The 26,351-nt window shown below is 40.5% G+C and overlaps 1 protein-coding gene and 1 pseudogene across 2 annotated transcripts in view; both read right to left on the bottom strand.

Moving 5' to 3' along the window:
* Nucleotides 1-25,761, bottom strand: part of LOC101575572 (Golgi pH regulator) — a 49,636-nt gene extending 23,875 nt beyond the window's left edge. The window contains exons 1-5 of one of the 2 annotated variants that reach the window (XM_023708101.1): nucleotides 25,568-25,761; nucleotides 13,277-13,336; nucleotides 12,145-12,248; nucleotides 3,276-3,382; nucleotides 2,641-2,742 (exon numbers count right to left, since the gene is read on the bottom strand). In XM_023708101.1, the coding sequence (XP_023563869.1) occupies nucleotides 2,641-2,742; nucleotides 3,276-3,382; nucleotides 12,145-12,248; nucleotides 13,277-13,336; nucleotides 25,568-25,609 (415 nt within the window). In that variant the 5' untranslated portion in view covers nucleotides 25,610-25,761. The remainder of the gene's footprint in view (nucleotides 1-2,640; nucleotides 2,743-3,275; nucleotides 3,383-12,144; nucleotides 12,249-13,276; nucleotides 13,337-25,567) is intronic. The other variant, XM_004647832.3, reaches the window with a different exon arrangement.
* Nucleotides 6,430-7,470, bottom strand: LOC101575174 (annotated as a pseudogene).
* Nucleotides 25,762-26,351: the final 590 nt, after the last annotated feature.

Here is a 26,351-nt window from a genome sequence, read left to right as displayed (position 1 = left end):
CCAGGAACTACCTCCAGGCTCTGAATCAATATCCATATCCATGGATGCTGTAGCCATTCCAGGCCTTCTTCTATTTTTGGGGGGTGGGGTGGTGTTGGCATGGACCCTACTTTTCCAAGTGGACTGGAACTGGCAGGCTTGTCCTCTCCCAACCCCCATCACTATGGTGAAAGGTGAAGGGCTGAGGCTTGGACTTATTAAGGTTGCTGGAGGAGTTGAATGAGGACTGAGGATAGTGTATCTTTATTCTTTTATGACACTGGATCCTTCTTGTTTAAAATTATTTTCTCTTCATGGTTTTTACAACACTATTTCCCCAGGGTTCCCCCTGTATTTTTATTTTTTATTATTTTTCCCCCCTGTATTTTTCTAGCTGCTTTTTTCTAGTTTCCTCTTGCTTACTATGGCCTCACATCCTGTAGGAGACAAAGGAGACTTAGATTTTTTCAGCAATGCTGAAACTGTTAGGACTTTGGCAACTCTCGCAGATGGACCAAATGCCTTTTTCATAAGGGGATGTGCATGAGTCTTTGGGGTTGGGGTCAGGGGCAAAATGTTATGCTTCTAATGTAATATAATGTTGATAAAACTTAATACTGACTCTTAAGGATTGTTAATCTGTGTTATAATGTTCAAGCTGTGAAACGGTAAGAATAAACATGTATTTACATCTGGAGAGGGGGTTAAAAAAAGTGTGCCTGGTTGCCAAGTTAACAAGGGTGGACTGTAATGTTTCATATATTCTGTCAATTTGAGAAGTTTACCTCAGCAGGGAGCCAGGAGCCTCACTTTGTAAATAACTTCATCCTGCGCAAGAGCAGGGCAGGCAGATGGTGTGAGTGCTACACCCATCCAAGGAGGTGGTAGCCTGCTTACAAAAGTGGCTTGCTCTTCCTCTTGTTGCTTCTGTTGTCTCTGAACTGCTGCCCCTGTGTCATGCTACCCTACCTTAGAGCCAGGTGATTATGGACTGAAACCTCCACAAACTGTGAACTAAATAAACCTGTTCTTACTTCATTTTGGGCATTAGGTATTTTGTCTCAGCACTGAGAGAAAAGTAACCACCACAGTGGCTAATGGCTATAATCCCAGCAATCTAGGAGGCTATGACGTTGGAGGATCACAAGTTTAAGCCCTGTCTGGGCAACTTACAGACCATTTCTCAAAATAAAACCTTAAGAAAGGGCTGGGTTGCAGTTCTGTACAAAGGCCCTAGATTCAATCCCTAGTACAGAAGAAAAGAAAAGTCCCTAACGTCAGTAGTGGTGGTGGTGCGGAGGCAGAGTCTTACTGTGTACATAGGTTTGCCTCAGACTCATGGTTTCAAGCAGTCCTCCTGCCTAAGTCCTCCAAGTCACTGAGACTATAGGCACTCACACTACCCTAAAGTTAACTTTTGTCATCATCTGACCTTTTAGGAATCTGATAAAAGCTTATCTATGTGGCATGTCCAAATAAACATACTGCTATGATCTGAATACGTCTCTCCCAAAGGCCCATGTGTTTAGAGGTTTTTCCCCAGATCCTGGCACTGCTGGGAGGCAGTGGGTCCTGTAAAAGAGGGGCCTAGTCGCAAGTCTTCTGCTCACGTGTGGGCTTGCTCATGAAAGAATGAATATCGCAGCTGTAATGGGTGAACTGAATTTTGTGCTTTAACTGTGAGAAATTATTAGGAGCCTTGTGCTTCCTGTTATCTACTCTAAAAAAATGTATTTTCTATGCTCAAGGCTGTTTAGCAGTGAGTAACTGTTTCTTGTCAAGGCAGCAGGCTGAAACAAATTCCCTCCTTAACCATCTCCTGTAAACATAGTCAGCTTAAGATGTATCTTGTAAAAAATATGCGCTTATCACTAAACTGTAAAAGACCCCTTTTACAGTTACAGTTTATAGCTGTGTTAAATGAATGTCATTTTCTGTTGTTCTATGCTAGATAACAAACTTGCTTATCAAACAGGATGTGATTTTTGTTATAAACACCCCCTGCTACATGGGTTTACCACTGTTCAGTCTCCTCCTGCATGGGAACTGACAACCCTGAGCTCAGTAATAACATGTTCTATATTCAAATTCCAGTCTAGTCTAGCTGGTTCCTATGCTGAGCGACCCATAACAGCAGCCTGTCCCTTCTTTGCTGCCTGACTGCTGAGTGAACAGCTTCTGCTCTGCACCCTCATCATGGGAAGTCGCCCCGTTAGAAGCCCAAGACCAACAGGCCAAGGGGCCATGTACTAACGCTGCCAAAACTGTGAGTCAAAAGAAACTTTACCTCCTTTTATGGTTATACCTGATCACCTCAGGTATTTGGTCACAGTAATAGAATGACTGATGCACATAAATATTGTCCCATAGCTCTGCATGTAATATCAGAGCATTTAAATTAAAAACATCTTTCTATGTCTCTCAAACCCTTGAAATGTTTTCACTAAATCAAGGTCAAAAACTCCTCTAGAATGATAGAAGTCTGTTCCAAAACCAGCACTTAATATCCCTATGAATTAAGGGGAAAATTTGGTTAAAACCAGACATTTTTAGGGGAAAAAATGTCCCATATTTCCCACAACTAGAGGTTAAAAAAATTTATTTCAAAAATAGAAAATGACCCAACCCTCTTCTCATTCCCTCATTTCCCCATATACTCACCATGTTTTGGGCTGAGAATGGGAAATGGATCTCCCAGTTTCCAGAAGAAATACATAAATGTCAACCATAAGAGACAGGAGAAAGGCAGTCGCTGTTTATGCACTAAGACAGGAAATTTCACTGTTAGCAAAAACATTAAAGACCTTGCTCTACAAAAACTAAGCTTATTATGCTAATTAATAGTTGGCTTTCTCACTTGGCAAATGAATGATGGCATTATACAATTTTTAGTGCTGTTTATGCACTAAGAGGAGATAAGGCTGCTAGCAAAAACATACTAAAGAGCTTGCTCTATAAAAATGAGCTTATGCTAATTAATATTTAATTGATTCTTCACTTGGCAAATGAATGAAAGGATTACACAATTTTTAGTGAAGGTGTCCTTCCCACCATAAAAGAAACTTTGGCAAAATTAAGATGAAGACTGAGTAAAAGAGACATTACAGTAGAAGCAGGGATAAAGCTATGGGAGGACAAGTGATCATCCACTCAATTTTGTATTCCTTTTGTGACCATGTAGGGAAGTGCACAATAGTGTCTATGAAAGTAATGCAGGAATGATGCTGTCCACAGTGCCAATCCCCAAAAGTACTCATCCCTATCTATTTGCTGAAATGAGAAGGCAAAGTACTCACATAGTCGGATGTTGCTCACGAAAAAATAGCCAATGTAAAAAGGTATCATGAAAACTAGGATCAGCAGAATTACACATAGGTTCATTTTCCAGTGAAAATAACGGGAGCTGAAATAAATGTCAAATATCACTGTGTGTCAGGAAGGGACCAACTTCCATTGTCTTTAGGTTTTCAAAAGATCTCTGCTCTTTCAACTCAATATTAAATATAATTCGTATAATTAGCCAACTAGGCTGTCACTATCTACTCACTGGTAGAGATTAAAAGCTATATATTTCTGGGACTGGGGAGATAGGAGTTAAGGTCCTAAGTTTGATCCTTGGTACAAAAAAAACAAAAACAAAAACAAAAAGCAAGTATACATTTCGGGAAGTTATATATATATCCACCTTAACCGCCTAATAATTTCCCCAAATAAAACAAGAATGTTAATGCTGTAGCTATATTCATAGGCAATGTATAATATCACATTTATCAACATGCACTGTTTCTGCAAGCATGACTTATTTCATTCACCACTAGGAATCTCGTTCCAATATGAAATTTAAAGGAAAGTAAATGTTAATAGTAATATATCTTAAAGGAATTTCAAAGTACTTTTGTATTTTTAAACAGCTGATTTGCAAGACATTTACTGATGGTTTTAAAATCTTATTACACTGGAAGAAAAGTAGGTAGCTTTCTTGAAGACACAGGGATAAGCAGAGAGTTCATGAATGAAATGAAAACGAACCTACACAGGAAATACTTCAAAGAGTCAATACCTGGATATCATCTTACTGAAAAGTTTTGTCATCAAAAGAAATCTCCAACAGAATGAAAAGAAAACACACAAATTGGGAAAAAAGCTTAGCCAACTGTCCTCAGACAAAAGACTTCTTCTATCTAGAAGCAGGACCCTCAAATTCAAAGACCCAGTCCAAACATGGGCATATGAGATAAATATACACTTCTCAGATGAAGAAATTCAAATGGCAAATAAATATATGAAAAAATGTTCAACAGCATTGGTTATTTGAGAAATGCAGAGCTGGGGAGATAGCTCAGTGGCTTAAGTGCCTGCCAGGCAAGCGCAAGGTCCTGAGTTTGACTCCCAGTACTACCAACTCCCCCAAAACAACAACAACAACAAAACTCCCAACTTTTAGGATCCAATGCAAATTAAAACAACACTGAGATCACACCTCACCCCAGAAAGAACTGCTATCATCAAGAAGTCAATCAATAACAAATGCTGCAGGGGCTGTGGGGAAAATAGAACCCTTCTCTACTATTGGTGGGTGTGGAGATTGCTACAACCACTGTGGAAATCAGTCTGGAGATTCTTTACAAAACTAGGACTAGAGGCCCCCTTAAACCTAACTATTCCTCTTCTGGGTATTTTTCCCGAAGAACTGAAAACATCATCCCACAGTGATATATGTGCGGCTATGTTTATAGCAGTGCAAATTGTCACAGCTTAATCTTGCAAATAATCCAAATGCCCATCAACTGAGGAATAGATAAGACACAATGTTTTTATATAATGGAGTATTACTCAGCTATATAGAAAGGTAAACTTGAGGCTTTTATAGGTAAGTGGGTGCAGCTAGAGGCTATAGTCTTAAGTAAAATAGATGAGACCTGCATGTGTAAACATCGCATTGTCTCCCAAGTGTAACCTAATATAGTAAATAAAATCTGACAGGTACAATAGATAAAGTAAAAGGGAAAGAAATTGATCAAAAGAAATGAACAACTGGGATGAGGGAAAGAGAAAAGAAAGAAAAAGGAAAAAAATAACATGTATGTGTATACACACGATACCTAAGATGACTGTATTACTAAGTTCTTTTTTTAAATTTTTTTTTTTTATTTTAGGGAATGGTCTACAGGGTGTTCAGGGTCTTACAACTAGATCGGACTTGTAGTGATCCACTTGTTTATAGCCTCCCAAGAGCTGGGATTACAGGCATGCGTCATCACGCCCAGTCGCAATTGCTGTCTCAGCGTGCCCTTGGGGGGGCGGGGCTGGCATGGCAGGCCTAGGGATCGAACCCGTGGCCCCCATGCAAGCTTGTGGGCGCTTTAATCCACTGAGCTTTTTGGCTGGCCTCTATTGTTTTTTTTTTTTTTTTTTTTTTTTTTTTGTGTGTGTGTGTTTGGCTTTTTATTCAAAAAGATGATTCTCTGGAAGGTGATATCAGCTGGCTTCCAGGAGTCACACCACCATCTCCACAGCCCCCACAACGATCCTGAATTCCACAGGCTCCTGCCCGCCCCCAACTCACTTTTGGCACCTATGCATGAAGCGCTCACCTCTTCATGGTGAACAATGGGGGGAGACCCTTTCCCGATGGGGGTGCTTCTGATTGCGGAGTCTAGAATACTGATGCAGTAAGAAGGACGAGCGTTCTCTCCTGGTTACAGATCCTTTTCTACCTAACTACCTGGCTGTCTTGAAAAGAAACAGCAGCCAGTTCTCAGAGGTCTTGGGGGTGACGTCTTATTTTCCCGCACTTCTTCTCACTATAAATTTAGAATCACTGAGCAATTCTGAGAGGTAGCAGGTTGGGCGCGGGCTCTGGCTTCTTGATTTTTGGATACAATTTTAAGTCATCATTTTTTTCAGAAAATTTTTCTGATAATGAACAAAACAGAGCAGGGCAGGGCTGTGGCTATGGAGGAGGAGATGGGGCCGCACAGCACGGCCGGCAGGTAGGACAGTCCTCGCCACAGCACCTGAGAAGGCTCGGAGTATGACAGCGCGCATCGGCACAGTGCACGCCGCTCAAGCTTCTGTCCGCCACCCCAATATGAGCTCCCGCACAACAATCGGGGTGCGGGCTGAGGAGGAAAAGGGCCGATGCAGGCCGCAGCTGGCCAGCATCTAAACGTGAAGAGAACAACTTACAACCTTCCTGTCTCATGTATGAGGAAGATGTAAGACCCTGGTGCTGATCTGGTTGGCCTAATTCAAGTTCGTTTTTCTAGCTATGGTTCGGGTTCACAGGGGACTGGAAAGAAACTTACCTAGAAACTTTCAGGACTTGCCAAGTGTCACTAGAGCTTGTTGCATTTTTCTGAATATTATTGTTAAATTGATAAGAGTTAGGGAGTCACTGTAGCCTCCTCTTCCAAAACTTATTAAAAAGACAATTTTATTTCAAAGATGGCAAAGTTATAAAACTAGGGGAAAATATGACATTATTACAATAATTTTTTTAAAAAAAATCTATACTTGACTGTGTCCTACCTACAGTACTATCTACCTAAACTGTCTGGAGGGAAGGAAAGAGGGAGGCAGGGAGGGCGCAGACTCTGAGGCTCCAGCAGAGCAGCCAGCTCCCCACGGGGATGAGGCGGGGCTCTCCTGCCAGCCACAGGTTCCCAAGCATTCCCATTTACAGAAGTGCAGATGAACGGGTTGGGGAGAGCAGGGAGTACAAGAGCAGCCGACCGACCACAGCCTTCAGCGAGTTGGCCCAGCCCCACGTCCTCGGAGCAGGGGCTCCAGCCACCAGCTCGGTCTTCACAGCAAGCAGCATCTTCCTTTAAAGCTTTTCTTATTCTTGCTGCTTTTCTTGCCATTCTTGTCTTTGTTTTCTGACATCTTCTTTGCTCTGATTTCTCTCATTAAATCAAAGAACACCTTGTCCACATTGGCCCGTGTCTTGGCCGATGTCTCCACGTACTGCACGCCCCACTCTTCCGCTTTGCTCCTGGCCTCCTCGACGGGCACCTGCCTCCGCTCCTCCAGGTCAGACTTGTTTCCCACGACGAGCAACGGAATTTTATCTTCTTCAGCCTTCACTCGGAGGATCTGTTCCCTGAACTCGCCAGTTGCTGTGAAGGACTCATGTTCCGTGATGGAGAACACAAGGAGAAATCCTTCCCCGCTCCGGAAGTAGTTGTCTCGAATGGCCGCATAGTCCTCCTGTCCAGCTGTGTCCAGGATATCGATCTGGACCTCTTCTCCATTGAGAACTACTTTCTTTCTGTAACTGTCGGCTTTGGTGGGTTCATAGTCTTCTACAAACTCATCATACATGAACTGAAGCGTCAGGGCCGACTTGCCGACCCCTCCACTGCCAACCATGATCACTTTGTGCAGGGCCAAGCTGCTCTGGCTCTTGTTCTTGTTTGCTGCCATCTTGCTGGCTTTCTGAGGTGAGGACACACAAGCTGAAGGCCCCGTTGGAGAGCTGGGACCCGTCCCGCGCCCTCTATTGGTTTTTTGAAAGGAGCAGTTAATGCCTAAAATTTTTATTTTGAAAAATTTTATATACTTATATCTAGTAATATGAGCAATTACTATGAAGACAGTAATGTGTAATATAACTATTGCTGAATTCCTCTTTTGTTTTGCAATTTTGTATCATTTCTAATGTCTTATCTATTATTTATCCTCTTTAAAAAAATCTTACAATTTTTAGCACATATGCTTAGAGATATCAGTAGTACATTTAAAGTGTACAATTCACTGGCTTTTAGTAGTCTGTGTAACCACCATGCCAATCAATTATACAACCTTTTCACTACTCCAGAAAGAAATCCTGTACCTGTTAGCAATGATTTTCCAATCTTGCCAACCTTAGGAAACTACCAAAGTAACCAAAGTATTTGTTTTTATGGATCTGTCTATTCTGGACATTTCATATGAATGAAATCTTACACGTCGTTTATGATTAGCTTCTTTCTCTTAACATGTTTAAAAACTTTACCTATGTTGTATCTATCAATAATTTATTTCTTAGGGGGCCGGGGAGATGACTCAGTAGGATAAGCGCTCAACAGGCAAATGCCAGGATCTGAGTTCAATCCCCGGTTCTGCCAAAAAAAAAAAAAAAAAATTATTTCTTTTTCATGGTTGAATACTATTCATCCAATTATTTATCATTCCTTAGGCAATAGATATTTGGATTTCAACTTCTACTTGTTATAAGTAGATGTTATCAATAATCTTATACAGTTTTTAGTGTAGCTGTATTTTCATTTCTCTTTAGGCAAGAACAGAATGTAATTCTTAGACCATATGATAAGTCTATACTCCTCAGCTGAGACAATAGCTCTTAGCATCTGTTGTCTGGTCATGGCAATCTTTGTGGTTCTGATTCACTCTTCTTTTCATGTACTAATTGGCCATGTGTACATCATTTTTAGAGAAATGTGAATTCAGATTCTTTACCCCTTGTAAAAAAATGGGTTGTGTTTCTATTATTAAATTATAATAAAAAACATTCTAGATAGAAATCTCTTATCAGAGAGATGATTTGCAAAAATTTCTCTCCATTCTTGAGAGGTCTGTTCACTTTCTTGATGGTCTCCTTTGTATCTATTGATTTTTAAACTTAGGCTGTTTCAAAAAACAAACAAACAAACAAAAAACCCCAACTAAGCAGTTATGTGGCTCACAAGGCTACATAAAATACAGGATAAAGAAACAAAGCTCATGGTTCACCTATAAAGGAAAGGAACAATGCAAAAGTGGTACTTTGGTTCACAAAGGCTTTTGTTTGTGAACAGAAACATCTGGTAAAATTCTGTTTTTGTTTGCAAACTCTGCATCAGATGACAGACATACTTGCTGCCATCTTTCCCACACAAACACAACATGGCCATCTTTTCCAAAATTGTAGAAGAAATTACTCGGCCAGGTTTAAATTTGATTTAGGTGGCCTACTATACATTTAGCTATACATTTTCTCATGCTCAATGTGAAACACATAATTTGTCATGTTATTAGTCAGTTTTCCTGTCACTGAGATACAAAATCTGAGATTTAATCTGGCTTGCATGTTAAGGGGATTCAGTCAACGATCAGTGGATTCGAGGCAGAAACATCATGGTGGGAGGGCAGGGCAGAGGGAGGCTGCTCAGGTCTCCATGGCCAGGGAAGAAGAGCAGAGGAACAATGCAGACCAGGAAATGAGCCAGGGACCACACACTGTGCCCAGAGCAGACTCCATGACCCCCTAGAAACACCCAGAAGTATGTGCTCCCAATCTTCCAGGAGGATCCCAGAGCTAATCAAGTTACACTCTACTCCCACTGCCACAGATCAGTTAGATAAAATCATAGCGGAAAAAAAAAAAAAAAAAAAAAAAAAAAAAAAAAAAAACCTTTTTCCACGAAAGCCATTTTTCTCAAAGGATGCATAATTATTATTAATTTATTATTACTGAATTATTACCAGCAATGAAACTTCTCCAAAGATTTCATGAAGAAAACATGTAGGGGAAACTAATAACATCCTAAATAATATCCTTTCAAAACAAATATCAGGCCGGGGAGATGGCTCAGTGGAATAAGTACTTCCTTGGCAAGCGCAAAGGCCTGAGTTCAATCCCTGGTTCCGCAAAAAAACAAAACAAAACAAAAAACCAAACAAATATCAATGAGCTACAGAGGACTGTTTCTTTAGTAAAGAATGGTCAACAAGGACCCAAAACCATTCAGTCTAGTTATATTGGCCACTTTCTGCTTTTGCTGATTAGCCCAGTTTAGTACATCTAGAGAGGCAAACAAGCTCCACAGTCTCCCGATAACTGTACACAGTATCTCAGCTAAGCTTCTGAAGGGTAAGTACTGGGAGGCAGTCGGTTTTAAAATGACAAGTGTTATTCCAAGTGTAACTTGTATTGCCAATTAAAAGTGAACCTAACAAGATTCTGTATTTGAATAGGAGGCTATACAACCTCTGCTCAGAGGTAAGTCAAAGGAATACTTTTAGTACCAAGATTCTCTTTTGAAAACTATTCTGAATAACACACGATCAAGGTCCATGGCTGGGTATCAATGTTAGCAAAAACAATAGGTATAATTGTGAACATGTCTCAGCCTACACAAATCCTACCCCCAAAAAGTACCTAAAGAAGAACCAGATTTTGGCAATGCTAGTTACTACACTCAAGATAACTAACTATTCAAGATATCCAAAAAATATACTAAGTGTTACCTGTGTTTCTTATCCTACAGGATTACTGATTCTGAGTTAAAAGCTGAGAAACATAATCTACTAAAACCAGTATGATTTTAGACTTTCCATAGTTCATTCTAAAAATACTTAAGATTGGTGGGCAGCAAACTATGTCCTGGCTGCTACCAATTTGTATAAAATTCAGTAAAGCACAGACATACCTATTTGGTTATTTATTGCTTATGCTTGTTTCAATTCCAATTGCAGAGTTGAACAGCTGTGATAGAAACCCTACCGCCCACAAAACCTAAAATACTATCTGGCCCTTTAATGAAAAAGAGTTGGCCAGCTTCTGCTTAGATAGTAGTGAAAAAGGGAGACTTTGGTAATAAAGTTTAATAGCCAGCATGTAAAACAGTGGCCTCTGGATCTATATCCACTCATGAAAAAAGTGTGGATTATTAAATAAGTTTAAAAGGAGCTTCAGAATATATGATATTCTTGTTTTACCACATGGTACTATATGCTATTAAGTGCTTGTCTTATTTACTTTCCTCTCACTGCTGAGACAAAATATCTGACACTAAAAATTAAGGAAGGAAAGGTTTATTTAGCTCACAGTTTGTGGAGGTTTGAGTTCATAATCTGCTAGCTTCAAGGCAGGGTGGCATGGCATAGGGAAGACGGCAGTTCAAGGCAGCAAAAGACAGCAAAATCAGCAAGTGCAAAAGGCGGGCAGAGGAGGAGAACAAGCCTGTTTTTCTCCCTTGTACTGTAAGTAGGCCATCCCCACCTGGTGGAGGGGCTGTAGCATTCGTGGAACCTGGCCTCCTAGTGAACCACTTAGCTGAACTTTTAAGCTTGTCAAGTTGACACAATGAACAATATCCTAGCGCAGTAAGGACATATCCTTTTCACCCCAGAATGTAGAACTGCTGAATAACTTAGTCAAGCCTCTAGATTCCCCAGGGTGACATAATGTATCAGCCATAACAGTGCTCTATCATGAGACCAAAATTATCACCTCTTTTCAGATTTTCAATATTTTGCAATTAGCCATACATATTATAATTTTTTTCATATTATAACTTTTTAAAACTAAAATTATTTTTGACTCTTAAAGGCTTTAAGAATACAATCTTTCTGTAAGTCTCAAGTGTCAGGGGCTCATAATGAACTTGGCTTACATCAGCACTGACACCTAATGAGAGTGAAAGACCACTTGTTTGTAAAAGATTCTTCCAAGTGATGATAAAGTACAGTAGGGTAGCTGAGGTGCTTCACATCTATAACCCCAGCACTCTGGGAGGCTGAGGCAGGAGGACTCCAGGTCTGAGTTCAGCTCTAGCAACTCAATGATTAGTGATACTCCCCACCCCCACCCCCCCAAAAAAAGATTGGGGATGTAGCTCAGTGCAAAGGTCCTGAGTTCAATTCTCAGTACTTCAAAGAAAAAAAATGACAGTATAAGACAACACAGCACAGTTGATGAACTCCAGATACAGATGTTGGTCTAAAAAAGACTCAAGCTTGCAGCTTAACAAGCAAGAAATATTTTGAATAGATTGTCTAATAAACCAGCAGGCCTGTTATTTGGTAGGCAGTAGAGTTAAACTGTTCTGAAGAATTCTGATCTTCTCAGGCAGAGGTTCTTAAATCAGCAGAACAATGTGAACGACCATTATTCCATTATTGGGATTTAGTCAGAAAACAGTCTGAGAAAATAAAGCTTTTCTGAGGGGAGCTTGGGGCCTAGCTTCTCAGTCTTACTTCAATGGTCATTTTTTTTTTTCCTGGTACTTCACTCATAATCTTTGCCAGAACAGTTATGAGATAGCTGGGACTCATTTTTATAGCAATCACTTCAGTTATTGAGACATACTGCAGTTTGTTTTAGCTATGGGAGCAACTCTTATAACATAAAGGACTTAACACAGAACTCTTCAAGAGTTATTTAGGTGGCTTACTCACCTGCTATTCAGTACTCCTAAGATTTCAAAGATGATAAGCTCAAACATGGTGCAAGAAAATGCAAAAGTCACAGAGAAGATCACCTGTACAACATATTGACGCACCTAGTAAAAGCCAAAAAGAGACCAGAGGTCAGTCATTTTGTTATTTGAAATTCTGAACTGAAGAAACAAAAGTATCACATGAATTCTTGATCACACTGACTTAAAAAAAAAAAAATCTTAGATCAGTTTGGGAACCCTATTGGGACGATTTAAAGTACTGAACAGAACAGTCTCCACAATCTTGGGCTTTCAGACAACTACCCAACTTCCTGGGGAGGTTTAATGTAGAACCTAATGGCAGTGGTCCAAAGTAGTTCATAATGATTGATCTTATTATTAAATAAAAAGAATTAGAATATATTCACTCTAAGGTGGTGAGTTTCTGAATCCAAGGCTTATAATAAGAACCACATCAGCTTTGAGATTTTTACATTAATTTAAGATATAATATTGGCAATTCATATATTATATGGTTTCTCCTCTCTGAGCAAGCTAAAAATATAAAGGAAACCAGATGGTAGACTTTTAGAGATGGGGAAGAGGATAGTAGAGAAGAGGAGAAGAGAGGGATGCAATGGGAATTAAAATAATCAAAATGTGTTATATACATATACCAATGCCATTATTCTGTATTACTAATATGCACTTAAAAAAACCCTAAACCCAATGTGTTCACATGTAACACAATAAAATCTTTAAAATACCACCGGTGTTAGCTGAATACAAAGGGAAACATCTAATAAACGATAAAACTTTTTTGTAAGGAAAAAAACCCTGGTAATTCAAGGCCGGAGAGACAAATGGAAAAGAACATTCATTAAGACATTACCCTCCCAAAGTGTGACTGTCTGCTACTGGGTGTATGTCCAGATATGACAGGTATGACACTCCTTTGCACTTGGACTTTTGGATTGTAGCTCGAATTTTTGTTGTTAAATCTATTAAGCCTATTACCACATTCTACAGTTTCATAGTTACATAGCCCTCATTTGGCAAAAACTTCCAATTTGGAAGTGAACATGATTTTTAATGAGGGTGTTTTCTTGTCTTTTAAAAGGATCTCAATTCACATAATGATTCATTCTCACCTCATAGTCCTTAAACAACTGGCGCATGAAGAAAAGCCACCCAAATCCAAAAAAACATATCTAAAGGAGAAAAGACACAGAGTATCAATATACATCTTCATTTGAAAATGGTCTTGAGACATTATAATAAAAGATCAGCTAGACACTTATTTCAGAGATTAAGGATGAGAACCACTTATGATATTGAAAAGACATGTTCAAATTCTCTTAGATCTTTCAAGTTATTCAAGCTATAGTGTTTTAAATTAGACAGAAATAGAAGTTTGTATAGATTTTCCCAGTCTTATGAAAATCATTTTGTGAGCCAGTACAGTTAGCAAACAGATAAGGACTCTGAAACTTACTTATTATAGATGATCTTTGTTTAAAAGTATTTTGCTTTTAATTAAAATTTTAGGTCAGTAGTGGTGGCACGTGCCTGTAGCACTCAGGAGGCTGAGGCAGGAGGATCACTGTGAGTTCCAGGCCAGCTTCCACTACATAGTGAGTTTAAAGCCAGCCTGAAATCAGTGAGACCTGTCTCAAAAAGGGCAAAAACAAAAAAATAAAATTTCAAGGGAACGAGTTGAGACAAAAAAAGATGAACAGCAGAAAGACTAGTACTTTTTTAAAAAATGTGTTATTTCTTCAGAAAGCTTTCTTAGCTTCTCCACCATCTGCATTAATCTACATGAACTGGTTTCCATCTGAGACTGCAGGATCCTGCTTTTGTCAGTTTTCATTCAAACTGGCATCAAAGACAGTAACAATGTGACAGCTGACAAAGCTGGTTTTTCGCTAGTGAATAGAACCTCCTACACAAACTCACTCACTTTATCTCTCTCTCTCTCTCACACACACACACACACACATAAATTCTTTTTTACTTATATTGGCTGGAAATTTTATGAACAAATTCTTTTAGGCCTTCCTACTGGCTGTAAACTCCTGAGCACTGTGACGCCAGGAGTCTTTTACCCACCACCTACTAGACATTTTTAGTCCTCTTGTTGTTAAAACACATTCCTTCACTGAGAACTCTGCTGTCACATGGAAGAACTTCTCCCCAGGCTTCTTCCACTTACAATCCTATAGGGCGTAAATATATAGCTCCCTTGGAAGGGCCTTTTCCATCCTCTTGAATAAAGATAAACTGTGCTTTTGATACAATCCCTGTACTTCTCTTATTTAAGAACTAACAACAATTTTGCAATGTCTAATGTCTTTTTATTATAAAAAGAAATTATTATACGGTGGCTTTCCTCACAGTAGCCAGCCCTGCGCCCTCCTGTGCTGTAGCAGGCTGGCCATATCTGGCCCCAAGTCTCTGTCCTTGGCGTGCTCACCGTGGGAAACCAGTGGACTCCTGGAGGCTTTCCCACCCGAGGCACCACTTGCAGGGACCTAGCCCTGCTACTAGTTTGTTTCTGACCCCCGGGGGAAACGAGGATAGATGACAAAGAGACAGTTTAGCATGGGGCAGCCAGGGGCTCTTGTCTCTTAGTCAGCAGAACAGCTTTTATTCTGGCAGACTTGGGTATAAGCAATTAAAGTAGCACAAGATTCACCTGCCTTCCATTATGCACTAACATACACCCAGGCAAACAACTTAATCTCAGCTACAATGACTTTTCCAACAAACCACCATCCCCACACACTGACTTGCTCCTCTGTACTCACAGAAGTGGCCAATTAGGCCTTATTTCTCAGCCACTTTCCTACCCAGGGGGCACTTATCTGCTTTTTCCTTTTACCTCCTTGAAGCGCACTCTACAGAGCCAGTTTCTCCCTCACTCTTTGATTTTTTTTTTTTTTTTTCTTTCTGAGACAGGGTCTTGCTATGTAGTGCAGGCTGAGCTTGAACTCACTTAAGTAGCCTAGGCTGGCCTCAAACTCAGAGAGATCCTCTTGCCTCAGCTTCCTGAGTGCTGGGATTACAGGCACACACTACCACACTTGACTCTTTCACTTTTCCAAATTTTGCCACAGCTTTTTGTCTTGTCCAATTCTTTAAGCTGAGGAGATCCTGGAATCTAATTTAAGATTTTTTTTTTAAATTTGGCTAGTTCTGGCCGCCTTAAGGGTGGTGTTGTGAGGCTTGCAGGGCTGGGGATTGAACTGAGTTCCCCTGTGCCTGACTGCATTTGCCCAAGTGGCGCTTTAAAGAACAGCTATTGGGTAAGCCTGCTGGCATCTAATTTTAGGAGAGCAAAGCAACCCCAAACCTGATAATGTTCATCTAGTGAACCACTTTAAGAACGAGCTACCAGATAATATTTTGTTGTATCTGGCCAGGAGTAAAATTCAGGTACTGGAGACCAAGATAAAGCCCATACTGGACACAATTTTTGTTTCTTTCCACTGAAGTTTCTTTCTTTTCTCCTTCCTTGCCTCACTCTCTCCCCTAGACTAGGAACCGGGGGATTCTTCTAAAGGTGCCACAGAGAGGATGGGAGGAGGGAATGTAGTTTTGTTTTTCTTTCTAGTTGCTCATGCTTCCTATGTGGGTCCTTACTATCCATGTGTTTGTGGGAATTAGCCTGATCTCCACCTACTCCAGTTTTGTAAATGGTCATTTAAATTTTTCTTGGTTTGTGTTTTGGTGTGATGCTAATATTAAAAGTTCCCACTGTGGGTGCTTCCTTCTTGGATTATGTGATGCTAGGTTTAAGGGTGAGATGCTCAGTATCACTCTGGGAGGTACCAATAAAGAGGTTCAAAGCCTGCATGGAGCTGGACGTGCTAGCCCATGCCTGTAATCTCAGCCCTTGGGAGGCTGAGGCAGTACAATCCTTATGAGCTTGAGGCTAGCCTTGGCTACAAAATGAGTTCCTGGCCAGCCAGAACTGTATACCGAAACCCTGTCTAAAAAAAAAAAAAAAAAAAAAAAAAAAAAAAAAAAAAAAGATAAAAAGCAGCCCCATCCTGGGTGTGGGTGGCATTAATAAAAAGGCTTAGAGCCTGAATGGGCTTATACCAACTGTCTTCATCTTTTCCTTTTTTAACTGCCTTTACAAGCTAAGCCTCTCTCTATTGCTTTTCTCTTATTGCTGAAACAAAATACCCAACACTCAAAGGAAGATTTATTTGACTCACAGTTTATAGAGATTTCAGTTCATAATAGGCTGGGTCCAAGGCCAGGTGGCAAGGCAGAGGGGCACTACAGAGGAGAACTAGTTCATGGTGTGCAGAAGGCACCAAGCCAGAGAGCTATAAGCAACAACTGACAAGCTATGACCACAGCTTCCTGTCTCATATCCTAAGGCATGGATAGCACTCTTGCCCTTAAATTTAGCACTGTGCTGTGAACCAACCTCAGCATCATGTCCTTGATCCCAGCATCAAGCACCCTAGATCCTGCTACCTCTGAAAAGCCCAACAGATGAACACATGAGGGTTTTTTTTTTTTTTTTTTGGTGAGGAGGGGTGGATATCTAAACACAAACCATAATAGCCTCTGATTTTGGAGAATAAATGGGAGGAACCTCTTCTTTCTGAGTTATTTTAAACAGCATAGAGCCTCTTCCCCACACAGAAAAGAAAAATTTGTCTGTTTAAAAAGAAAATGCCCAAGGCTTTCATTGGGACAGGGCAACAGCCCAGAGGGGCTATTCAAGCCAGATATAACTGACTCACTTCATCCCTGTCTCAAATCACACCAGGGACTACAGCTTCCTGGACAGATTTCTCCCATGTTTAAATGTAGACAATTAAAAACTCCATGCCTGATGTCCTGAGCAGAACAAATAGTGCTGTGAGCAAATAAAGGCAGAGCCATCCCCATTCTTAGTTTTTTTTTGTTTTGCTTTTTACTATTAGAGTAAATGCAAGAGATAATTTTCCCAATTGGCTTCATTCTGTTTAAGTAAAGTCATCAAGGGACTTGAAATATCAGCTGAACCATCAAGATGATCAGAATATAAGCACAGTCAGTCATCAAAGGACTCAAAATGTAAGTTGGGTTATCAAAGGGTTCAGCTAAGTGGCTAATGGAACTTTGGTTGTGGAGTTCAGCCCTTCATTAGAGTTAAAGAAACAGGTAAGGCCAACAAGTGTCTTCACCTTCTTCTCCCTAATGAATTAATGGGTCCAAATATGGAGATAAAATCCTCCCAAGGGCTTTCTTCTGTGCTCAATGATGCCGGTATACTTGGACAAAGATGTTTGTTTGTGTTAGGGCCTCACAAGGGATGCTTTGTGGAACCCTTGGGTCTCTTCCTTCTGCATCTTAAGGAGTCAAGACCTAATTGTCTCCTCTCTATAGGCTCTAAGCCAAGCCAAGGAGAAACCTCTCAGACTTTGCCACCATGTGGACTTTACAGATGTCACTAAAGTTGGCTGGCTGCTTCTTTTTTTCCTTCCTTCTTTCATTCCCTCTCTCCCTCCTTCCCTCCCTCCCTCCCTTCTTCCTTCCCTCCCTCCCAGGAATTGAACTCAGGATGCTGTGTTTGCCAAGCAGGCAGTGTGTTGCTGAGCTATATCCCCAGCTCTCTAAAGCTGTATTCTTAGTAAGCGTGAAAATTTTGATTCTGACAATCTAAAACAGGAGCATCTTATCTGCTTTTGAAACAATTTGGGTTCAGTATGAACCAGGAAGTGGAGATGGTTATGATATGATACTTTAAATTATGAGATCATTCTCCAGTTGCAGCATTTATGCTTAAAGCATCCAAGGTGGAATAAAATCTTGTATGTACAGGCTTTTGCGACTCTACTGCAGGAAAGACTAAAAAACTAAGAGGATGGCATATTGTCCTGGAACCCCCCTGCCCCTTGTCTCTTAGGGGAATGTGGTCTCTGATCTGATGATCAGAGGAGGTCTCTTCTACATTCTTCTTATAGTCCCCAGGCCAATAAATCAAGCCTGTTCTTCAGTTACTGTACTGAAGAACAAGAGGCTCAGAACTATGCTAACTAATGTGTTTTAAAAAGGGACTTAACCACCCTGGAAAGGTTATTTTGCCTTCAACAAAATCAAACTAGGAATGTAATATGGCTGAGGGGTTGGTTAAGAATGATTTCTGAAATGTAAGCTGCTCTTACTATGGAGGTAAAGAGGTATACTGTCTTTTATAAATATACTAATAGACCTTTCAGAGAGGAAGAAGCACTAATAGGACATCATTTCATCTGTTTATCAGCTCTAACTTTGGCATTGATATTAAGAAAAGGCAGAAGGTTAAATACCTATACAGACACACACTACTTTTCTGATACTACATACCCATGTAGCAATCTGGAAGGAAAGAGGCTTAGTGACTAATAAAGAATCATCTCTCAACACAGGCAGGGAACTATACAACTCCTATAGGCAGTCCATCTTTCAAAGCAGGTCACAATGTTGCACTATAAAGGGCACCAAAGTGGCATGTCTGAAGTCTCTTTGGGAAATCAAAAGGCCAACACGGAAGCAAAAACGGCAGCCTCACAGCCCCTTATGACTCTATCCTTACTCCCAGTTCCTGAGTAACCATTAAAGCCAGTATACGGTTCCAGAAAAATAAATGGGCCTCGAACAAGAGGAAATTAAAAAAGGAACTCTGGCGATATTTAGAAAACAAACTGGTTTTTCCTCAAGGATGGAAGGCTATAAAAATACTTTACAATTTTTTTCCATATAGAAAGAGATGCTACACTGGAAATGGGTACTTTGGTTTTCATAGAACTAGCACTAGCAGTAACCACCTGACAGGTGATCAAAGCGTACCCATTGTGTGCCTACAATATCCCAGGCCAGCCTAAAACACCTCCTTTATTAGAACCTGCACAGTGGAGAAGAACATATTTTGGGGAAGACTGGCAATTACCTTTTACCCATATGCCACCAAATGGAGGATTTATACAGATGCTGGTCCTGACACCTTTACTGGCTGGATTGAACCCTATCCCACCTGTTCAGAAAAGGCTACAGATGTAGTCAAATTGCTTCTTAAAGAATTTATCCCTAGATTTGGACTACCTTCATCCTTCCAGAATGACAATGGTCCTTCTTTTACCTTCCAAATAACTCAGGAGGTGGCAGAGGCTTTAGGAATAAAAGTACCACCATTTCTCCTGTCAGCCCCAATCTAGAAAGGTCTCTACCATGAGATGTCAGAGTTCTGACCCCAACTGCTGCCAATAACACCCATAAATGCCTGTAACATACCCAAAACTGGTCTAACTTTGAGTCTAGTTGAGTTGCTATACATTTCTATTCTCTGATATGATAGCAGATCCAGAGACCATGAAGATCTCACAATGGCTCATTAACCGCTGAACAGTTTACCCTGAGCACCACTTGGGCAACCTGTTTATATAGCATCCTGAGCAATGCTCAAGCAGGTGTCATTTCAACCAGTTGATTCTTGTATTGAATAAATTTGATAAAATTGTGCTTTTTGTATTTCCTTTATATTATCTTATAAAAATTCATGAAATAAAGATGCAACTTTTGGTCATCCTGTAGTTAAATAACTGGACTGGTAACTGTAGTTAAATAACTGGACTCATCTGAGCCAAGCACAGCAGGCTACCCAAATGTATGAGAACAGAGTCCTCCCAGCTTCTGGCCTAGGACCATCTGTAGTCTGTCCTGGAGATCAAGTACTCATCTTGGAGATGTGATACCCATTGACCAATTAAAGCCAAAATAGAAGTGGTCCCTTTCAGTAATCCATGCCACATCCAATGCAGTCAAGGTGGTAGAGATAGATAAATGGATTCATCTTTCTAAAATAAAGGCAGTCCCATCTGAACTGTCTGAAGAACAAGATCACCCAGAAGGAGAAAGCTACTTCTGTGAGGCTTTGGAAGACTTAATATTTTTCTTCAAAAAGCAAACCTCCAGTGCTACTATAGGAAGCACAGAAATCTCACCTGCCCTAAACTTAACCCTAATCTATTCCTTTTATTTGGGCTAACAGTGAAAGCCAATGGTCATTAACTCTTTTTTGTCTTCTGACAAGTTTTTCTTTCTTTAACCCAGCCAGTGAGCCACAGTACCCCAGGGTAGTTGGAGGCCACATAATCTCCAGCAGGTAGGGTCTACAGCCCCTTCCAGCTTGAAGAAGCTATAGAAGGCAGACACTTCCACTCCCTCAGTACCCCCCAAAAAATTATGTGGATTTGTGTCTCTCAGGGATAAATGAGATAGCGATTAGGGCATCACAAAGATGGCTGGGGAAATAGACATGGCCTGTTTATTACAAGGCCCAGAACACACGCATGGAACAGTTCCCAAAGCCCAGCATATGGACTTCTCATGAGAACTCAAGAAGGTTTTTAACAGGATGGCCTAGACTTGAAGTCAGCCTGCAGCATAGGCTCTTGGGACCCAGCACCACCTCTTGGAACCTTTGTGTATAAGTTCTTGTGGGTTTCCTTAAGGTCTGGACAGTATAAAAGGTGCCAAGAAGAGCTTGCTATCATGGTTTCCTTCACGACAGTCTAACTTGCGTTTTCCAGCACATACTTTTATCTTAATTCTTCCTTTTTCACTCAGCTCAAGCTTGCACTATAGACCCAGGTTCTCTCTCATTCTTCTTTTTTACTTTTCAAATAAACAGCTAACACACACGCACACACACACACACACACGCACTGAGGACAAGGACCATATTTGTCTTAATAATTTGGTTTCCTCAGCACCCAGCACAATGCCTGGCATACAGAAGGGTCCCTGTAAATCTTTGCTGTGTGGTGCTCTACAGTCAAACATGGTTGTCAATTAGCAACATTCAAACTCACAATTTTTGATGCAATTTTTTAAATTTTATTTTATTTTTTAATTTTTAGCTGGCTCAGCCCACCCTGAGGGCTGGTGCAACATATGGTGCTGGGGATCGAACTGCGATCCCTGTATGCTTGCCTAAGCAGGCGCTTTAGACCACTGAGCTATCTTGCTAGCCCTGATGCAATTTCTATGTGCTGTACTACGGGCCAAGAATTTGAAGATGAGATTCACTACGCTCAAGAAACTCACAATACAGTGTTAAAGATACAAAGTAAAGAACTATTATGTAATATGGATGTGCAATGACACAGGCATGTACATGACACTGTGAAACAGAATGAAAGAGGGAGATCAAACCAATGTGCATGAGATTATATCAGATTTTCCAAAAAAGATAATACCTAAACTGAAGGATGTTGGGATTTGGGATTAATATCTGGTATTATGTACAAATGAGATAATGCACACTTTTCAGAAGCACCAAGATATTCTTCACATATTAGAAGGTTTTCACAACCTTAAAATATTCAAAACCATTTTCTTAAAAGATGAGTAGGATTTAGGCCGGTAAAAGGCAGAGGTGGTGGGGTACCTCATTTGCTGACAGGAGAGGAAAGAAGATACAAATAACCTTAGATTAAAATGTAGGAAGCAAAGGGAGATCACATCTATTGGTTAAGTAGGAGGCAAAACCATCTGCTATATGTGAACACAGAAAAGGGGGCTTTGAGGTGAGTGATAAAGACATAGAAGCTATGAGGGAAACCGAACAAGCACTGTAGCTGATTAAAGTAATTAGAATGAGACAAGGGTTAAACTTGTGGTGGTGGACTGCACAGCGTTGCATCATTTCTACGACAGATATGGCCCTTGTATTAACAGTCAACAAAGTACTGATCTAACTGTGGACTCTTCCATGAAGAGGTTAAGGTTTATATCTAGGGGTCTTCAAGTACCTCACATGCTCATGGGCAGGACTCTTGGAAGGTGATTGGCTTATGGGATCGGGAAATGTGAGGTGGTTCTTGACTTAGCCTGGAAGGGTTTATTGCCTCCTCTAGCTCCTCTCTTCATTCTCTATGCATCCTGGATGCCAGGACACAAGCAGCTTTCCTCTGTCATGGTCTTCTGCCTTAGAGATAGCCAGTTTTGGGCTGAAACATGAGCCAAAATAAACCACTCCTTTAACCTGCAGGTGTTGAGAATTTTCTCCCAGTGATGAGGAAAGTGACTAAAACAGAAGGTACAGGAACAATGGGGTACAAGAAAGTAACTTGGATCCACATCCACAAATACAGTTCAAGCAGAAAAGAGCAAATAGGGAGAAAAAAAAAAATCTCTAGAATATTTGCAGACACTGGCTGTGTTTGAAGCCATAAATGAAGGTAAAGAGGTTGGATAATTGTGACTGGGAGTGGTATATATGATGGGGATGAATAGCTTAAAAAAATTAACAGGACCACCTGAAATGAGGCTCTAGACAGAGAGAAAATAAGTAAAAATTATAAATTTGTATGATGAGATAAGAGAATGGACAGAAAGAAAAAATGGATATGTCTTTAATAGTTTATCACTGGCTCCTTTCCAATTGCCAAATGAAGCTTTTTAAACCATTTGGTTTAAAGATTTAAATGGTTTAAAGATTTTTAAACCATTCGCACAAAGGTAACTGCAGCAAGGCATAGTGCATTTGCCTTAGTTCTAGCTACTAAAGGAAGTTGAGGCAGGAGGATCACTTGAGCCCAGAAATTTGAGATCAGTTTAGGCAACATAAGAAGACCCCCATCTCTTAAAGTCCTTGCAGGATTTCTTACACTTGAGATAAATATGCATTCCATTGTGATGCCCTGCATTCAAACTCCAATACAGTTTTTAAAAATGCTACCTTTAGAACTGTGCAGAACATACTCATAGTGTACTTTGGAAGTGCTAAGTCTATGACTGTATAGTGGGGCCAAAACATATGTTAGGTAATAGCTGCTTTTATAAAAATGACCCCTAGGTTGAAAATTAGCTCCAGAGTAAAAATATGTAAGGAAATAAAATTGATATCAGTATAGTTATTACAGACTAACTAGAAAAACACACTTTTCTACGGTCATTTATTTACCCTTCATTCCTTCAACAAATATTTCTTGGTGCATAATATATGCCAGATCCTAGCAATGGAGTAGTGAATAAGAAACCATGAATGCTGCTTTCTAGAAGTTTTATAATCTAAGGATGAGATAAACAAGTAATTACAAAACAACACGGTAGCATTGTTATAAAGGAAGTGGGTAAAGGACACTATGGTAGCATGTTTAGAAATAGCTATCTAATCCAGTTTGGGAGAGGCTTCTGTCCAAGCTAAGATCTGAGGGTTGAATGGGAGTTCACCAGGAGAAAGAAGGGAAAGGATATGGGGGGGGGGGGAATGTTTAAAAACAGAAAAGAATGGAAATCTGGTGGCATGAAAGCATGGGCAGCCTAGGGAACTAAAAGAAATTTAGAAGTTTAAAGTGAAGTGAAGATAAAGTGAGAGCCAAGGCTGAGGAGCTCGATGTCACCAGGGTCTATAAGCCACACTAAAGAGTTTGAGCTTCTTCTGGTGGCAGTGGTGAGCAACTGCTACACTAAGACGTCTGAGGCTGTCAAGTCTTGATATGTGACCTACGATTTCTGATTTCATTTCAAATAAACCTTTCAACACACACACACACACACACACACACACACACAGAAAAGTGGGAGAGCTTGCTTTGAAGGCAGCTGTATCTAGTGAAGAGCTTTTTACTAAAATATTTGGATTTTATGGTGTCCACAGATAATAAACATAGAAACACACAAATAACACTGACAAATGTGAAAAGAAAACAGGAAATGAGAAAGAAGGCAGCCAGAATGAAAGGCTACTTTTGTTGAGGATAGCAGATCAGGTAAAGCCTACCTGAAATGACATTTTTACTGATACCTAAATGATGGTAAAGTACCCACATACAAACCCGGACAGAGAACATTTGATGCAAAGCTCCTTTTGGGTCTTAGTTCTGAGTAGGACAGACAATTAAGCCTAGTATTTCATGTGAATATATGTATGAAAATCAAAGTATATGAAATTAAGTCACGAAAGATTAGAAAACTACTTTCTTGGTTCAATTTTTCAATTATATCAATATTAAAAACGTTGTAAGCTGCAATGCAATGACACCTTTCTATGAATATTATTTTCATTCTAAATGAAAATATGTAGTTTAAATTGTATATTCTTGAATTGGTACTATGGCTAAACCAACTCTATACTGTTCTGTCATCAAGGATAATAGGAAGTCTTAAACAGGTGTCAAGAGATACATGTCCAGAGTTTTGCACACCAAACTATTTGAATATTATGTCACCAATAAAAATAGGAGGAATTACATACAAAATAGTAAATTTTAAAAATGGAAAAAGTTATCGTATTATAGTGGTAGGCCTATGAATGGCTTTTCCTTGCCTCATATTTTAAATGTTGTTATAAAAGTTTTTCATGAGGAAGGACATAGAAGCATTAAGATGAAGCAGTACAAAACAACATCAAAACGCCAAAATTTAGCTTACTTTGAGCCGACAAAAGGATTTTTTTTTAAAAAAAATTTCCATTTGTAAGAAAGAAAAACTAAGAATAAATTATGGTGTACTATGGTGGGGGCAGCCAATAATTATGCAGTCGGAGCTTCTACAAATGGTAACAGCTAGCCAACAATTATTTGAGTGCCTGCTCTTGGAACTGAGTATAGAGGTACGGAATTATACGGGATCTTAAAAAATAAACTCACAAATACTTAAATATTCCTGCTATGATAAAAGCCAGAGGAAAGAACAGACCAACAAGGAATGACATGATAAAAGTAAGAGGTTCACTAGATGAATGTTCTAGAGGACAGGAAAAGTGTCTCACAGGTTTATACCCCGGAGCTTTACAAAATGGTAGGGAGATACTGACTGTAAGAAGAAACAAGAGCCGGGAAAGGAACCGAAAAAGGTAAGCAGTGTGCAGAGAATAAAGCGAGAGGTATCAGCGCAGCCACGAAACTTCAGTATTTTACGTGAGCGGGGGCTGGGGAAATAGCTCAGGAGCATAAGTACCTGTTTGGCAAACTCAAAGTGTCGAGTTCGATCCCCAGTACCCAAAACAAAACAAAACAAAACAATAAGAATTAGGCGAGGGCGGCAAACATCTCCCTGCACTCGGACTCAGGATCCGACGCGGACACCAAAGACCACACGTGCGCCCAGCTTACAGCCCTGATTGGCGCGCCGCACATCCGCGCCCAGAACCCCACCTTCTCCAGCCCCGAGCAGCTACACAGTCGGGGAGCTGCGGGAGGCCTTAAGGAGCGCTCGCTCCCCTGTCCCGGCTTGGTTCTGGGCTTCCCGGCCGGCTGACCCCTCCTACGACAGAACCGAGCCGAGGGAAGCGGACGCAGCGGGTTCGCCCTTGTGTTCGGGCTCTTGAGACCGGTGCGGCGGGCGCGAGCCGCTAGCAGGGGGCGAGACCTCGGCCAGGCCGCAGCGCTGAGGCCCCAGAGCGCGATTCGTGGAGAACGGAGGACTCGGGGAGGGCGAAGGTGACTCACCTGGGAAGTAATCATGATGCTGGAATCGATTAGGAAACTCATGGCGAAGTGGAGCCTTCACTACTCAAAGCCATCCCACGCTCGGGCTGCCACCCCATCACTGTCAGGTAGCCTTTCTCAGGATCCGCGGCCTAGACGGTCGCGCTACAGCTTGACGCCATCTTGACGCCATCAAACTGCGCCCCAGACAGCCAATCAACCGCAGCATCCTGCGTTCGCGCCTCGCGCTGGAGTGGGCGGGGCGACGCCAGGCCAGGTAGCTACCGCCCCAGAGGCGGGGCTTAATTAGGACCGCCTAGCGTGAGAGGGGCGGAGCTATAGTACTGCAGACTGAAAATCCGAAAGCAAACAACACAAGGTAGCATTTAAATTTCTGAGGCGTTTTAAGGGGTAAATGCACTAAATGTAATTATCATCATAAGGTGACGTTGACAGTTATTTACCTGAGGACCACAAAAAACAAAACAAAACCACCCAAAATTAACAATAAATGAATATTTTAATGATTTAGGCCATAGTCAAGCATTATGTTGTAAGCATTACAACTTTTAAAAAATTTTTTAAAATTCATTTTAATGAGAAGAAAGATAAAATAGCAATGACACAGTTTCAAAACAGGTTAGTAGGACAGTTACAATAATACATTGCTTATTGTTTGTTCAGAGGACAAGATGCAAACACGCTATTTTGTCTAAACAATATTAGTATAAACCTTTCTTCTCAATGAACTAAGAGAAAGTAGCTGTATATCCTAACTATCTTGTGTATACATATATATATATAT

This window comes from Octodon degus, unplaced genomic scaffold (genome assembly GCF_000260255.1).
Source record: "Octodon degus isolate 3935 unplaced genomic scaffold, OctDeg1.0 scaffold00331, whole genome shotgun sequence".
Taxonomy (NCBI): Eukaryota; Metazoa; Chordata; class Mammalia; order Rodentia; family Octodontidae; genus Octodon; species Octodon degus.
The sequence above is the reverse complement of the archived record's forward strand: the minus strand, read 5'-3'. Positions and strand labels throughout refer to the sequence as shown.